Raw genomic sequence first — 18,152 nt, 5'->3', positions numbered from 1 at the left:
TTGAACAAAATCACTGAAGTCTCTGTAAGCCAGAAATGCTCGGTCCAACTAAAATCTACAGCCATAGACAGAGGGGGCAATCTAAATRAAAATTTTAAGAAGTGGTGATAAAATGAAGGCAAAGAAGACAAAATGAATGGCCTCTCCTGGCCTTAAACTCTACAAAATACAGTGATTTGTTTCCTAACAACTCTGTCACCCAAACCTGTAAGAAACTAAATAGACAGAGGAAACATATCACAYATGCCTAAGTCTCTTGACTTCAATGCAGAGTTCAGAATCTATATTATCTTTTTTATATGAGGTAAGATATATATTTTATACGTATAGATGCRTCAGATAACACATTTGTATTCCTTTAAAAAWGGAAACATGCTGCTAATCYTTTCCAGGCAAAAAAGATGACACATSTAATGAGCCACTCAGCCCAGGTTCATCTTTCCCACCCAGCCCTGGGCTAACTGGTGTCCATGTAAAAGCAATCTGACTGATTTGAAATGGATTTCCTTTTGATCTATACCAGTATACAAGAAACCAGAATCTGTGCCTCAGGAACAGAATGCATTTACACTGCTAGGGTTACTGCAGGTGCTGTGGGAATGGGCYGGGCAAGCAGGCAAGATAGCATATCTACCATACCTGTGTTCAGCCTGGCAGTGAAGAAGCTGAGGACAGATGGTGTCAAAATGAACCAGACACTGTAAAATTCAACTTTGTAACCAGAAAGACGGTTTACAATCTTTACATACAGCAAGTGAGCATGAAATTTATGCTGAAATTACAGAGAAATTCCTATGGATGATTACACTTCCAGCCCAAGCATAGAAAGTAAATCCATCAATATGAAGGTTGCTGCATTAACAGTACAGCTGTCAGGCCTCCCCATTACAGAACCTGGGAAATATGGAAAGGGGCTATGGACAGATTGATTCAACAAGACGTGGCAATGCTCACCAAARTAGTCATCAGAGGGAGGATTCTCCATGTCATACAGCATTTTCTTGGTAAGATGTTCCAGCTCATCCTCAGGCCTGAAGGTAGGAGTGCTTGATGCAGGCCCAGAGCTTGGATACCCACTCTGAAAAGAAAAATGACAAACAGTCTGTGATGTGGTATAAAARCATTCCCCCACACTAAGATGGTCTACTGGCTGTTCAGTGTTAAACTTCATTCTTTGCCCTATTTTYGCTTTTTTCAGTACCCAAGGGATTCACGCAAGTAAACATCTCACTTAATGTAATGAAGATGGACTCCTAAAAACAGTCAGTGAAGTGCTATATATCCTCTTAGAATGAGAAGCGTTCTGTGCCTCATAATTAGGTGTCTACTGGGTAGTACATAATAATAAAGAAAGGAGAAAATTAATCCAAGGATAACTCGATACAAACATTTTCCAACACTGAAAAAGGCTTTGGAAGGATTTCAGTTTGGATTTGGCAAAAGCTTCCACCATTTAACAACACAACAGAAAAGATGCTAAAGCAGTCATTCCTRCACTGGTGTAGTATATGGACACAGACAGATAATCCCTAACCGCTAGTTATGTTCTTTGATTGTTTGTTTTGACACAAATCCTACTATTAACATTAGTGTGAGCAGGAGCTGGTCCGTGGATTTTTAGTACTGTGAATACAAAAGTTTCAATATGTGCTTAGAAACTGAGACCTCTTGGCCTTCATGTGCTAAGAGCTGGCATAAAATACTTGCAGTCCATCTCAGTGAGTTGTCTCCATTAAAAATAGCAGAAGTATGGGCATATTTTAAGAAGCACAGAAACATTCTGGTGCCTAAGAGTTTCTTAGAAAAAGCTAAGTTTGGTGCATTTAATGAGGAACTCGGTCATTTCAGGATTAAAAGATGCTGATGACAGCTGCCCTTGTGTGCACTGCTTTCCTGAAAGACTTGCATGCGAAAATTAACTTAGTTATGAAATACGGTATTTCTGTAAAGCAAGAGATTTAATTTTTTAATTCCTGCTTTCATCAAGGATTGGACCTTAGATCCCAGTCCTATAGATGTTAGTCTACAGTATTTTTCCACACATCATACCCATTTGAATGGGAAGAAAAGGCAGAATCACTGGAAAAACAAAACACTGRTCACCTATCGCTCACAGAGATTATATACACCTGACATGATAAATCTTTATCGAGCYAGTCATTTCCAACAGAGAACAACAGCTCATAGTGTTGCAGGAAAATTAACTAAATGCTTTCATGCTTTTTTTTTTTCTTTCAGACAGGAAGGAAATTTCAAATGAGATATCAATCAATGTAGAGGAGTGCTCAAGACTGTGCTTAGCAATACTTCAATCAGTCACTCTAAGCAACCATTTTCCTGATCCTGTCATACTTATTTTTCTAGCGCCCATGCTAGGACGTACACCATTACCCCCTTCTTTTGTTGCCTTGACCTACCTCATGTGCTGTGCCCATGGGAGCACAGCCGCATGAATGCATGTCTTGGCGGCGCCGGATTTACTGCGCACATGCAAGGCACAGTTGTGCCTGATGCCTGCCCTCCATGTGTAGCAGCCATGCACAAGAGAAATGGGTGTCAGGGTCCCCTGGAAGGAAAAGTACCTGGAATAAGCCACAGGCTGGATGAACTTTCCTAGAGGGCTGTGCCTGGTCTATTTGCAAAAYGTTCAGTGAGAACAGAGGTTGGACCTACCATACATTCAGGTTTTCCCAGAGATACTTTCTTTTTCAGCTAAGGGTTTTTATCTGAGCAATATCCAAATATTTTGCGCACTTGTCTGGGATTTTGGGATGCCTAGCAGTTGCCCTGAGCAAGCCACTGAACATCTGGAAATCCTGAACATCCATTTACAGCTCAATAAACTCAACTGTACAAATGCAACTATGCTGATACGTTTGGGCTMCCACCAACTTATTTTTTCATATGTGAGATAGGCCTGTAGAGTGCACAGGAATTGCATTTGCTTTCTAAGTCAGGAAAGTGCCACCCTCATGRGATATATCATTCTGGATGAGGTAAGGACATCCACATGACTGGGAGTTTCAGAACTAGGTACTTGACCCAGCACACCCAGAAGCCYTTGGCCAGTTTTTGATGGCTATTTTTAGAAGCCCAGAAGATAGCTGTTTCATTAAAAATAATAAATAACATAATCCTAAAAAAGGCTTATTAATAGGCCAATTAAAGCTGCCAARTGTAAAGTATTTAATCTTGGAAGAACTGTATTTTTTCCTTTGCTCTCTTGTTCCTAAGAGCTGAYTGTGAATCTTGCCTGAACATATATTTTAACACAGCAAGTGCAGCCAAAGATTTATTACCCTGAGAAATCAATCAAGCAACTGAGCCTCTTAAAATATTATTCCATCTCTTGTGCTTGTTCCAGTTTCCGTGCAGAAAGGAATAACCATTGCTACCACAACAACTGAGACACCTTCCCTAGACTTTTCACGGACTTTTACCCTCAGGCCTTACAATGTGAATGGACACAATGAAGATGGCATGAGGGGCTGCCTATTCCCCGAAAAGGGAAGTGAGAGGCATAGAGGTAAAGTGATTCGCCCATCGTCACGTGTTGGATCTGAGGTGAAGACAAAATTCACGCTCAGACTTTGTTAGTCTTTGTCCAGCACCACAACCACAACCCATCCTTCCTCTTTCTGTGGTAAAGCACCGCTGAAAACCCAGTCACCAGCCTCACATCACACCCCTGCGCTCGCTCGCTTTGGGGCCGAGCACATGGCATTTCCAGGGCACAGCACAACTCCCACCAGCCTGGTCTTCTGCTGCCCTGGGGCGGCCCGCTGGGTTTCATCAGAGTACTCCACTCCCAGGCATGCCGGTGGGAAGCCCTCTGCCTCTCCTTCCTGATGGCTTCCTGCGTTCRTGGACCCAGAAGCTGGTCGCACCTGCTTATCTCAGGGTGCCATTTGAAACCAAAGACCAAAATCTGCAGATTTGAAGTCCTCCTTGACTTTCTGTGTCTTTGGAGGCCATGCTTGAAGGCCTCAGACWCACAATAAATAGTCTGTGCTCATACTTTTTTAGCTGCATTGCACATTTCTAAACTAGGCAGGTTTCTTGCCCAGTACCCAATGTCAGCAAAAATAACAAATACCAACTGCAACATTATGAGACATTTTAACTTGTTTTCACTAAAATGCTGTGCCTTTTGGACCAACATTTAAGCAGTGCTAGTCACATCCTCCTCCTCCTTGCATGGCATGCGTTGACTACGTGCCTCCAGGAAAACACATCTCATTCATATGAACATGCTGTTGAGTTTGTTGGGACATGCACGCACACAAACAYAGAGAGAAAAGTGTATCCTTAGTCTGATGTATAATGCTTGTTTCAGCAAAGCAATTTCCTTCCTCCTCCTTTGTTAGGTCAGGGTAAAAATAAAACTCTAGCTTTCCTTACAAAACATTTTTTTTGTTGTTTTTTAGACTTCTGCTATTCTCTCCTGATCTGTACATTGATCAAAGCTGTGTAGAAATCCAATTTACTGTCTAATCTACCATAGTTATCTTCATGTGTTCTCCTCTTTCCTCCACGATGCCTCAATGCACACACAAATATATATTGTCTGAGCTACACACACCCCAGATTTGCGGTCTATGCAGAACCGCAATACAGGCTTCCTGAGCCTTTGACCATCATTTTATCTGGCTCATCTCAGCAACACCAAAGATGATGAACTTCCCAGTGAAAGCAGAAAAGAGCMCTGGCCTGCAGAGAGTCAGCAGGGAGGACCATGTTTTGGTAGCAGGAGCACCTGAGTTCAATCTTCGCTACCGCTGCCAACTACTAAGCCACCTTAGGCAGCACCATGACAACCACAGTCATACTTGTGAATACGTTCATGAATACCGTATTGACTGCTTAATTAATGGGATGCCTAGGAAAAYGCCATCATTCCAAGGGTTAAACCCTGCAGCAGAAAATATCTTCATGCTATGAACAAAAGGAAGTGAGTTAATCACTTGTACTGCTCTCAAGAGCACTGCACCAACAGCACATCTTCCTCATTAAAGTTCAGTTCCTAAAAAGCCAGGTCAGAAGAAGCAGTCGCGTGGAATCATTGCATGATTATTTTAGTACACTAAGTTGATACGTGCTTCAGCACTTCTTTGGCATGTATTTTGTACTTCAGACCTCGCTGGTAACCAACTGCCTCCAATTTAACAGATGCCCAGAAAGAGGGAGCTCTGGAGTTAGCAAAGTGCATTCTCCAACATGAACCTTCCCCATCCACACTCACWTTTTACCCAAATGGGTAAAAATTACTGTGCAAAATCAGCAAAGAAATCTAAAGATGATGTTGTGATGAATGTGCCATCATTCAGAGTACACTGTATGTGGTCATTTTTCCTGTCCATTTGCAAATGATGTACAAGAGGTTTCTTCTCTCTGAGCAAAAATAACTTCAATTATGTGTTCCCAATTACAGAAATGTGGAAATTATCTTCTTTTCAGAAGGTAGAATTAGCTCAATTTGGAATTGAAAGGCCGCCAGAAACATCACTCACTGATACTTACTTTCTCTTTCATTTTTTTCTCCTTGTTCATCTGCATAAAGTTAGCACTTCCCTTTCACTTCACTCACCAAAACTGATCATCAGTTAAACAAACAGTTAACTAACATCTCAGAACATTTTTATTCAATGGCCTGACAAAGCCCATGCTTTTTCATTTAACTTATTGATTGTCCAAAACAATTGCAAACTTTCAGACCAGAGAATTCAGCATGAATTCTCATGAGTCAAGCTCGCAAAGAAATATCAAGATTGCCTGCAGCTGCAATTCAGTCTATAATTAAGGCCAACTGATTCTCCTTACAGAGGAGGTGTACTGGAAAAAAAGTATTTCAATTCTTGATTTATTTTCCCACTGAAAAGTTACAGCTGCCTGAGTGCATACAGATTCCTGAAAAGACAATTTTGCCTAGAGTCCCTGAGCCATGAGCATTCCTGGGCTTTTTCCTGGTAGGTGAATAATCCATCGMGTTCCTTTGAAGAAGCTGCCCTGCAGGAGATGATATCCACCGAGAACTCATGACCTCCTGTCCATGTGGGCAGACTGAAATTGCAAGTTTTCAGGGTAAGCAAGACTGAGTTCTCTTCCTAGATGAGCTGCAGGTTACCTACTGCCTATCTGCCTCCCAGGGCGCCCATCATCAACAGTTTTGCAGGAGCAAACTCGAAATGTGGAAGCAGGCGGTCCTGGCGGCAGAACCTTCATTTGTTAAATGCTGGCATGCTTTGAAATAGGACAGTTTTGTAACTGCTCCAAAGCTCTAGAGGATATTTTTCTTTATTTTTAAACTTCATTCTTGTAACTCTATCCTCACTTGGTTAGCCATACTCATTCCCAGTGCTATCTGAATCCTGTGAAGCTCTTGATTTCAACAGTCTCTTGTGGCATGAGTTCCATAGACTTTTATGTGTTAATAACATTAACAATAATAGAAAAAGCTTTTTGTCAGTTTTGAYATTGCAGGCTGCAATTTTTGCTAAATGTGCCTTTTTTAACATTCTAAAATAGGGATGCAGACAGGTGGAAGGGGAGGTATCTTGTCTGATGGTTTCAAAAGCAGGACAACACAGCTAGAATGCAAAAGAAGTGAATCACTGAACAGCTAATTGCTTCACAGAACTTCTGAGAATTAGGCTGCTCATATAGATGCCTATTTTGGTGCTCTGGAGCCCAACTTTTAGCTTTTAGCTCATAGTGATGAAAACAAAGACTTGGTCTCTGAGTACTGATACTGAGTTCAATAGGATCAGCATACATGCACCTTAATTACTCTGTAAAATGGGTTTAACAGCATTTCCCCTTAATTTATCAGTGCATGCAAAGCCCTTCAAGCTTCTGTAATGCAAGTGACTACACAGAGACGGTGTGTTTCATTAATTATCAAGCACAGCACTAAATGAGCATGACTGTTTTGTCCTTGGATTTTCTATATTCTATTATATGCAAAAGACTAAGAGGGTTTTTTTGCTATTCTTCATGTTCTCACTAATATTTTGAATCTGGACAGGCTAGTTGTTTTTGCTGGGTGTTAAAAAAGTTAGATAATCTCTAAATGCCACTGTCTGGTGCTTGCTTCTGCACTGGCCATGACTATGTGAAATGGTAGCTCCCACTTCTGTGGGACAGTCAGTTTTCTGCTGGAAACTGTGATATGTTTATAATAGTCAAATTAACAGGAGACAAGTAGACTTTTGCAAGACAATATTGGCCATTTCTAATTAGAAAAAGCAAAACAAACAAATCTCCGAGTAATATATTTTTGACATGTCATTCCAGGAAACATGAGATTTAAACTACAATTCAAATAAGATTGTCTATAAAATGCTACATATTGATGTACCATTACTGCTTATACATATATACAGAAGCAAGTGCAATAATGCCTGATCTTGCTTAGGCCTTTTAGCACTAACATTACACAAATATGTTTYAAATGTCGGGGCCTATCTCATGTGAAAAGGAGAAGGAGCTGTTTTGTTCTGTATTTTCCTATTAAACCCATTTACCGTGGTAACAGATATTTTAAACACTTTTTTAAAAAAGCTAGGACTGTCTGGAATACAAAGTACAAGCTGGATGATAATACTGAGAAGGGAAATGGGGCATCATCTTTATATGAATATATGGATAGGGAGAATGCATCATTTTAGCCCTATGTTTTTGGTTGGAAGAGCTTGTTCTGCTTCATAAGATTACATCGGGGGGCCCAAATTTATTTTTCTATATGTTTCAAGAATGAAGGTTTTATTCTTCTCATTCTAACTGCTTGCCTTTCCACCACTCTCTGGGCTCTGATTCAAGTGCTCTCTCATTCCCATGTGTCATCACCAGCAGTTAAGACCATATAACCTGCTTATCAATTCACTTTGCCTTATGTCACAATAATGCAGGCTTCCAGTGGCTGCCTTCAAAGCGTTAATTAATTAAGCATTATATTTACTGCTATCAGCAAGTCAAAATCTGCATTTCAGAGTAGGCACCATAAACATTCGTAGGAGACGATGTTCTCAAAGTCTTAGTCACAAGCTGCATAAGGAAGTGCTGTGGATGGGTTTGAACACTCTTCTTGTCATCTTGGCTCTACATCTTGGGTACATAGCACTGTCTAGAGCTTTTTGCCAAGTGTGATGATGAGCCTCAAGATTTATACGAAGCACATTTGTGTAAATCCAAGGTAACACTACCGAAAGAAGTAGGGCTGCTAGGGAATCTGGTTACAGCGAATGCACTCAAAGCAAGGCTCATCGTGACCCCTCCAGCCAAGCTGCACCCCCATCTTAACAGGASAAGCACAGGGGCATACCTGCTAAAAACTGGAACGCTCAAAAATTCACTGGGATGAAAAGAGATGTGTTTCCTCACACAGTACACATATTAGTTTGTGAGATTCATTGCCAAAAAAGACCACAGAAAGAGAGTACCCTCTACTCAAAACCTATCCTTCCAGAAAGAGCCCTAAAACACAAGGAAATAATACACCTTTGTTCTTTTTAAAGTTTTTCATTTGCAAAGCACTTCACAAAGGTAGAGATCAATCATTTTTTTTATGGATGACAAAAAATGACACCACAAAATGGGCTTAGTAGCTAGGGCAGAAGTACCMACACCTCTGGTCCAGTGTCTTCGCTGGTGCACCACAGTAACAAGGGACCTCACCACCATTCACCATATGGTGACAGAGGGTTGACAAGGGTATGAGCACCATCTGCCCTGTGGTTCAGGTTCATCGCTTATTCAAAAAATAGGCTGTCCCAGCTGCAGTGCCTTATCAGGTAACAAAAACAGAAGTGCCGGGGCATCACTTGTGTTTTAAAAGAAAAATAAATCTCACAATTTTAAAGATACTAATTTTGCTTGTGAAACTTGCATTCATACGGTATTAACAGTTTAAATATAGCYTTTTTGCCAGATGCCTGAATATGCTAGAAAAGATACTTAAAGTATGCAAATTGGGTTTCTGTTTTAATACACAAAGAAACTTAAAATCACATCACTTTCCATCAACAAGACAGGTTTCAATCTAAACTTTTTTCATGTGAAAACTATAACAGCAAACAAATGGTTAACCAAATGTGTTTAACCCACTATCTGTAGTCTCATTTTTAGTCAGCTATGACATGGGCCATTACACTTCCCAGGACACTAATGACTTAAATGAAGACTACATATTTTGCTTAACATTAAAAAATTATATATATACATTACTGTAAAAAAGTTTCTCAGTTTGGAGAGGGCACAAGATTTAGCATCCACAGGATTGGAGGGGAGGATTCCTGAGTTTTATTCTCAGCAATATTCTAAGCCAGTCTAAACCACTCTACTGTTTTAAATGGTGTTCATAATGCCTGGCTGTCTCAAGAGAGTTTGAGATCTCAATGAACTCATGATTACAAAATGCTTTGAGATCCTTGAATGAAAGATGCTGAATGAGTACAAATTTTGACTATTATTAATTATCTTCAGTTGCCAAGTTGTGCCTCTTTCAAATCACACGTGTCTACATTTTGTCTTTTAAGATTACAAGATCTTCAAAACAATCACTGGTCTCCCAACATGCCCTTCAGCTGCCCAGGAGGTGTCTTGCTTTATAAATAAAAATGATACAAATAGTATTAGCTAAAACAATAGTGTGGCAAATGCAAATTMTATTCCTGCTGGATTCTATTTCTTTCTTTTTTTCTTTTTCTTATTTTTTTTCCCCCTCAGGGTAGGAAGATTTCTCCATTTTGCTCATGTTCTGACATCAGAATCATTTATTCTCTTTTCCCCATGTGTAGTTACTTTCTCCCTAAAAACTTTACTGTTTCTTCCACGTTAGTATACGCCATGTTTCTCAAAGTGGYTCCTGTAGGGTCCCAACCCCTTTTAACGAAATGAATACAAGTTCCTTTGGAAAGCAAATGGGGAGCTCTATAGYAGAGTATAAGCACTGAATATCATCCTCTATTTGACTTTGAACTCTCTCAGGTGACTGAGTTAAGGGAAAGGAGGTAGCAATTTAACAGACAGTCCACACATCTGAATTCTGCCCAGACCATCTAATTGTGCTTACCTCTTAGCTGAGCTTTGCTTTAAAGATGACAAAAAATATTTAAAATGACACCTTTTCTAGTGATACAAGAGAAAAGAGAGTTTGCAAATAATAATGAGAAGATTGCTATTCTTCAGAGTTGAAGGTAGAGCTCATTTGCTTGCACCTCCAGATCTTGTGGTGAAAGATCATAGAGACGAGTATTACAAGGGTACTGATATAGCTCCAGACAACATGTAAAGTAGTAAAGATCAAAATTCATTCTCTGATTTCTGCCTCAGAGCATCTTTGTATTTTATACCATCTATGTGGAYGGTTTTGTTGCTGAATTACTTTATACCTTTAAGAGACTGAAGCTTCATTGCATTTAAAACAATCTATTTTCCTCATGAAGAACCATCTGTAGGTATCACTAGGTTGCCTGAATCCCAGCTCAGCCATCTAACATCATGTCAAGTACCATTTGCAAAGATGTATTATTTAATTCATGAAGAGCAATTGCCCTGGCAGCTCACACTAGTTCACAGGTACCACATCTACCAAAAAGCCCTAGCTTCTCTGTATCTCCATCCCAAGGTAATTAAAATATTACCAGATTGGAGTTGATCATAATGACTGGTGATTAAAAACTTTTAAAAGATCCCTCTCACCTTCTGTGAAACAAAGGTGCCCACCRTAAGTGGTCAGTTTGCTTGCAGACCTAATGCTTCTTGCCCACATTAGAGTTGGGGAAAGTACTCGCCAGCAAGCTCACAGTGCAGCCTGCATCCACAAGGCACTAGCTGTCCTTTCCACTTCCAGATGCTTCTGTTAGGTCGAGTAGTGTCAGGCAGAGGATATCACAGAAGTCACATTGGCAGTAAGGAAAGAGRTGGTGAAATTAAACATTCCCATAAGCAGCAAAGGAGTAACACAGCACAAGAAAAGAAGCAGGATGGAGTGAAGGCCTACAGTTCCCAAAGAACATTGTCTTGGTAGCCTGAGCAGCACTTGCTCTAGAAGAGACTTGCACGTTTCACTAGCAATTACCCCAGCATAATCAGAAATAATATTTTCAGAACACAGTAGTGCCAAGTTCTATACTGCACTTAGGGAAAAAGGCCAGGGCAAATGCCTGTCATGCAGATTATCATTTATTTCACCCAATGTACTTATGAAAATGATCTCTCATTCGTCTCTCAGCAATAGAAATTTCTCAATGAAGTTGTAATTCTTCCATAATACAGTCCATGGCAGTTAAGTATTACTCAGATAAAAGCTTCAAGGCTTCCTTGAAACACTGTCCCTGCTCAGGAGCATCCCACAGTCAGCGGGAGGTGGGAAATAAGAAAAGGGAAGCAAGAGATGAGGAATGATTTTCTGGAATGATTTTTCACATCYCACCTGATGAAGCAGGGGGTTATCAGCCATTGAAAAGTGTTGCACCACAGATGTAAGATCTTCAAGGGGTCTCAATCTTCCCCATGCAACCTGCAGGCACCAGACTGAAGACCAGAGGTGGTTGTGCTACACAGCCAAAGGCTTAGGGAACCAATGTGCAAAGGAGCAGGATGAAAYTGAAGTATGGACTAACAGCATTCTCAGAATAGGAAGAAAGGAAGCAAGCAAGAGCAAATGAGAGGTTTCAGCATCAGATGATTCTGTGATTCTATGGTTTCACCAAAACAGCTACCTATAGGAGAACTATCCAATGCTAACCAAAAAAAAAAAAAAACACTAGCCTCAGACTATGGTGTTGGTCAGATGCATCTGGACAGGCACCTCCTGTGTGTGCATGCGTGCGTGTGTGTGTGTGCGTTGGGGTATCAGGGCGGATGGAGACTCAGAGAAGAGTACCGTAAATCTCACTCAATCCCTGCACTGAAGGGCTACGTGGCATTTAAATAGCAAGTAGCTCTCATGTTTCCTCTTTTTGCACCCAGTGCATGATCCCACATCCATGACGGGGACACTTTTCAGCCAAATGGGGAATTGCTTTGTGATCACAGCACCATGGTGTTTGTTCTGTATATTGCAGAAATAACTACAGCCTCTGAGCCAGATCATGTTAGGAATAAAGAACAGGGATAGGAAATTCCTTGCTCAGCACTTGAGTCAGACTGAAATGCAGGGTCTGAGAAAGGGAATCTGAGCCATTCTCCTGCACTCCCTGATCCCCTGCTTTGCCCTTGGCCTCTTTAAAAGCCCCAAGATCTTGGCAGCCAGAACAGGCTATGCAATAAATCTGAATTTCCCCAGTTGCAGCCTCTAAGACTGCCACCAGCCTGAGGGCACAGTCACTGTATTGACATATAGACCTAATGATCTGCACTGTTCAGGGCATCAACTGCTTGAAGAAACTTGCCCTCCTCCGAAGGCCACGCTTGAGCTGTATTCCTGTGCTCTCTTTAGTGTAAGCCTGGGACTGACTCTGAGGAGGTCAGGAAGAGCCTGATGACTCAATAAATAAGAGGCACTTGGGAGAGTTAGCAGAACTGACAGCTCAACAAGATCCATGTTTAGCTGTCAAAATATTCCTTCATGTACAGAGATGCAGCTAAGAAGGCTGTCCACAAATCTCCTGGAGTAGAGGCGAACTTATCTCGTTAATTGGTCAAATAGTAGTTCACACATAATGCAGCAAACTAAAAGAGGCAGTGGCATGTGCAATCAGACCTGAGGAGGCTGATGGCTGTGGCAGGACACAATGCGGCACCTGAATCACTTCGATGTATTAAAATGATCACTTTGTCCATGAAGAGTTTTCACGTCCTATTCAACTACAACAGCAGCCCCCTTCTGTTTTTTAATGATTAAGCAGCTTGCAGGTTGACTGAGCAAAGGCTAAAGGGGAAAAACAAAAAGATATATATAATTCTGTTTGCAGTATTTACTTAAAAAGGATGGGCCAGACATTCAGACGGTGCAAATCAGAGTCGCTCCAGGGAACTCGCTGATTTACACAGCAGTGGAGGATCTAGCTCAGCGTGCCAAAGTACTCAAATGTACTCAGGTGTACATTGGCTGTTCAAGAAGCACTATTTGAGTCAACAAGGTTGTCCAAGCCTCGCCCAGCCTAACTGCAGCCCACTGAGCCCTCAGCTGCATTTATCTTTCACAGGAACATATGACACAGGGGGAACATAGGCTCCCAGGCTGCCAGACCAACAGCAAGTATTGTAGATAAAGACTCATCTCTGTGTGGATACGGGTGACTGAAATCTGCTTCCTTGCAGGTGATACTCTTGGGCTTACTTCGTTAAAGGCCCTGTTCCCAGTGGTGGGGCCCTCTTCTCTCCATCTCTCTCAGTCTGGCTTTCTTTTACTCCTGCTACCATCTCTCAGCTCAGGCTGACCTGTTCTTTAGGGCTTCCCTTGGAGCATCTCCAAACATGCTTGCCTCCTCCACCGCCTTCTCACCCTTGCTTCCAGAAGCTAAACAAATTTCAAAAGCAAGCCAGGAAAGAAGTTGTGAACATCAAACTCTTCGCAGCCTCCTCCTTCTCCCTCTCCCCTAAGTCTATGTGATCTCTTTTCCATCTTCTCTTGCTGTCCACCTGCCCTCTGTATTTGCTCTACAGTATTAAACAGGGGACTAAGCCCCACTCCTAGCACAGCRCACATATCTGAAAACTACCCATGCATCTGAGAGTGTTTGCAATATGGAGGAAAAGAAACAGTGAGGGCAGCAAAGTGCTGGAAGAGTTYGCATGGGGAGAGGCTGTGATTTCTATCACCGAGCCTTTTCAGAGTAGGAACAAACAAGTATTTATGAAGAATGGCTTAGACAGAGATGATCCTGTCTCTGAGCAGCAGATAGATCTTCAAGTCTGTTCAAGCCTTATCATTTATGTCTCTGTGACTGTGACAGAGGTTGTGGTATTCTTCGCAACAGAGACAAGCAGAGCCAGCTGAAGGCCCTATGGATCATCTTTAGGGCTGAAGCTGTTTTCAGGAAAGGAAGCTCATACGCAGTTTGAAGTTACTTTCTGGCTTTGATCCAGTCCCTAAATCAAAGAAATTTTGATCTGAAATGGTATGACAAAGAAGGAGAGTCCTAAACAGGCAGAGTGAGTGCCCTTCTTTTACCATCTCCAGTTGTTTTATCTCCAGCCTAGATTGCTGGTGCATTGACTAGCTGATGTGAGGTAACTCTCACGATGTCCGCTGTGCAGGCTGTAAACATTTTTGTTAGAGAAATGGAGGGCTTGTTTTGTCCAGGTTCCTGGGAATGCCCACCTGGCACTTGATGTTAAATCCCTATTAAAATCTCACAGAAGCTGGACAGGATGCAGTGAGTCTGTCCAGGAGCAGTGAAATGGCAGGAGAGGAAGCATTTGGAAAATCAGCATAGCTGCCTTAGACAAGATGGCAAAATGCTTGGCACGTCTGCTGTACAAAGACCCATGCATGCCTGCAGTGGATGGAAAGAAATGAAGTTACTCCATAAACATCCATACAAGCCCGTCCCTGCAATAATGCCTTACGGGGGAAAAAATAGCAGGGGAGCTATCTAGTGTACTCATTTCAAAGACTTCAAGCCACAAGATGGTATTTACTAGCCAGCACCAGACAACATTCAAGCAGGAGCAGAAAGTCGCTCTCCTAGCCCTCCCTGTGAATTGTTCCCATCTGTGCAAGAGAGCAATCCAAAGTCCTTATGCCCATGACAGCACTGCAATCACACGCTTCATTTTTTAAACCCAAAATAGCGTGAGCCAGACCACTGAGAGGCTAGTACATCACATGCAGCTGCACTGATAAAAAAGACACATTCCAAATGCCACTCTCCAGTGCGGCAGGTTGCTAGGGAACATATCGAAGCCACAACACAGGCAGATTTCGCTACCACTTGCTGGCTCTTTCCCCTCTTCCCACCTCGCTCTCACTGCGCCACTTTCTTCGTCCTGAGAGTGCAGCTCTTCCTGTCTGGAGTGTGCAAAAACAAGTCGGCCTGCAGCAATGGGGCACAGTCGCTTGGCGTGGGTTCCTGACGGGAGAAAGCACTCTAGCCCTTGATTTTCAAAGGCGGATAACTGATGGGCTGAGAAAAAGCAATCTCGCCGTTTTCTCTAAGTCTGCATGTTGTTTTGTTCAACCTGCACTACGACTGGGAGTGGGTGGCAAGCCCAGGTGGTGCAACCAGCCAGCAGGCTGGCGTCACGGGAGCCGTGCCAGCTTGCACCTGGTATGTCCTGGTGCCCTGAATGTCAGGCTGTGCCCTCTAGTCCTCGCATCTTGGGCTCCCTTTCACACAAACGCATGGCTCTTCTGGCTCTACTGCATGGCTCCACTGCATGGCATGGCTCCACTGCAGGAGCTCTGCAAATCGTTCCCAAAGCTCCGTCGGGCCCGTAAGGGAAGGGCTGCTGGAGAACGAGAGGGAAGGAAAGGAAAACCTCCAACATCCAAAGAAAGTACTAGAGCTAGGAGAGACCAAATAGTGACCACAGTAGAAAGGAAAAGCTTTTCAGTGTTAATCAATGTTTAAACAATTTGACTGAATGATTAGGAAATGCAATTCTCCTTACTGAGGCATTAGAGATTTATATTTAGCCGTGTGGGGTTTTTTTCTGGGTTATTTTTAGCTAACAGTTGATGTTAGGCTGGCAGTGGCTGCTCTCAGATCAATGAGGCTCTCTCATGATGGCAGCTGGGGGAGCAATGGCAGTCCCAAGCCAGATCTCATTCACCTGCGGGATGCTGCCGACCGCTGGAGCAGCTCACCACGGGAGAAGGTACAGAGAGAGCAAAGTGGTGGCTGTTTCTCCAGACTTTCACTGCCACATGAAGGCTGTGGTCCTGGTCAAACTCTCTTCAGGCCCAATAGCAACTCAGTTAAACTCTTAAAGCAGCAGAGAGGAGACACCTAACAAGTCCAGCAAAGAATAATTCTAAGAAATAGCAAAAGAGAACAGATTTGAAAGTGAATTAGAGAAATCACTTAATAACCCTTTTTGTCCTAAAAAGGGTAAAAACATAGTATGTGTATGAGGACCCTAATTCCTTAATCCTAGGGGCTGAGGAAGAAGTGTTTCATTTTCCCAGTAACAGGACTGCAYAAATTTTGGGTCTCCACAGAACTGATACTTCACAACACCCTCTAGACAAGGGGAAACTCATGAAATCTCCCCAGCAGATCAGATCTGTGGTTTCTGGCCACTACAGTGTCCTTTCTCCAAGAGGGATCATCAGCAGATATTGAAGCTTGAAATACAAGCACAAAATAATAAAATACTAAGTAGTGTGTCAAAGGACTAATTCCTCCTTGACTCCAGGTTATTTGTAATTACACTGTGCTTTGAGACAGGAGGATTTGTGTTTCTTCTCAAATAATAATAAAAAAAAAGAGAATCTCATGCAGTGTAACAGCATGCATACTTATTTCATGACAACTGGGACAAGGATGGCCCAGGTCTCCTCCTGAACTTTGCTTGGTAGCATAGCAGCAGCAAGCCAGTATGTAAATATCCTCTACAAATTTTTGTTCTGTATCACGTGCTATATGCTCCAGATCACACAGACAAGGATGATTCTTTTTTCATGAGGGAATATAAAGTTGAACGCAAGTGCGCTGACTCCTGTAGATAATTTGCCTTACATCACTCAGTCATCCTCTGATGCTCTGTGGCACAACCTTAACAACACAGTAAGAGTGCCAGCATCTCCTATAGCAATGGCAGGAACAACACCAGCCCACCTTCATTTCCCCTTTAATCGACATTTCAGAAATGATACTCATCTGCAGAGACACGGTAGGTTGATACATGCCAGACCCAATTTATTCTCTGTTCAGGCCATATGGTTCTAATGATAGTGGCTAATAAAGGAAGAGTATGTTTTCACCTGTAATTTTTCAAATCCCATCAAAACGTGGTGCAACACAGAACACTGCAGACCGCAGCATAGCTCTAGCACATGTGCTCAGCCACATTTTGCACTGCTCTGCATTTCCTTTGCTAATGGCCCTTAATTAATATGCACAACCAAATCAGTATCAAGGGCAAAGAGAAAGTGGTGCTGCTGTAATGTGTTTGCAGAAATAGTACCTTCAATTAAAACAAACAAACAAACTAAGCAACTGCAAGTTTATTAAAAGTGGGTTTTGGGATCAGAGCCCTGTAACAAGCTCCAGAAATGACCAAAGCAGATGCCAACAACATAAGACATCAAGTTATCTAATGAGTTTTTGGCAATCATTTTACTTGAGAAATAAATTTTCCAGTAGCATGGAGGCAAATGCTCAAGGCCAACCTTGACATCTTAGTCTTGGCATGTCTCAATAACCTCTGCAGTTAAAATCATCCATTGGGCACTTACAGGAAAGACAGCCAGCAGATTTCTCACAGAGGGAAATCAGCAAGAAGCTGCCATAGCTAACTCAATAAAGCTTAATGGAAAGGAAGCAAGGGAAATGGCTGGTACTAACACCCTGATCTAGAGCWAGGAGATTTCCACCTAATTTATTGTGGAAAAAAATATCATTCACCAAGTCATCCACAGACTACACATTACACTTTGTTCAGTATAACAGCCTGGCATCATCTGACTCCAAATGAAAGCGTAAGAGGATATATTTATACTGCACCTGACTCCAGCTTCCAAGAACACACCTCAAGGTAATAGTACTGTGGTCTTTTACCTAGTGGTGCCCTTAGCCCACCACAAATGCTGTGCTGATCTGACACAAAAGCATAGGTGAGCRCAGTCAGRTTAGCTGGCTGAGCTGGGGCACTGKGGCTGGTTAACAACCCACGGAGCTTCGCAGAGATGCTGCTGGCTGCACCAGCACCAAGGTGCTCACAGTCTTCCAGTTCCCTACACAGACTCCCTGAGTGAGCCTGAGGGACAGGCAAAATCTCCCAGACGCCATTTTACTTGGAGAAGTAAAAACRAACAAGCTACAGAAAGGCTGAGCTGACAGCCCCACAACTACCTGTGGCAGAASGGTGCCCTTGGAGGTCCCAGCAACGTGCACAAGGCCAGTGAGGATGCAGAGACTTCATGGTTCCTGTCTGGGCTAGGCTAAAGCCATGTTCTCCAGACAAATCCAATAGCATAAAGAGACATACTGCAGGGACTGAGGTGAGACACACAGACACTMTTCCAAAGGATGCTTTTTAAG

General features: G+C 42.4%; 1 protein-coding gene across 10 annotated transcripts in view; it reads right to left on the bottom strand.

Moving 5' to 3' along the window:
* Positions 1 to 18,152, bottom strand: part of LPP (LIM domain containing preferred translocation partner in lipoma) — a 364,090-nt gene that overhangs the window by 84,189 nt on the left and 261,749 nt on the right. For all 10 annotated transcript variants that reach the window (XM_085325128.1, XM_085325129.1, XM_085325133.1 and 7 more), the window contains one exon: positions 955 to 1,078. In XM_085325128.1, coding sequence (XP_085181254.1) covers positions 955 to 1,078 — 124 coding nt within the window. The remainder of the gene's footprint in view (positions 1 to 954; positions 1,079 to 18,152) is intronic.

The sequence above is a fragment of the Rhea americana genome, unplaced genomic scaffold (assembly GCF_003343005.1).
Source record: "Rhea americana isolate MKP2758 unplaced genomic scaffold, rheAme1 scaffold_96, whole genome shotgun sequence".
Classification (NCBI taxonomy): Eukaryota; Metazoa; Chordata; class Aves; order Rheiformes; family Rheidae; genus Rhea; species Rhea americana.
Note: the sequence above shows the minus strand (reverse complement) of the source record. Positions and strands in the feature narration are given on the sequence as shown.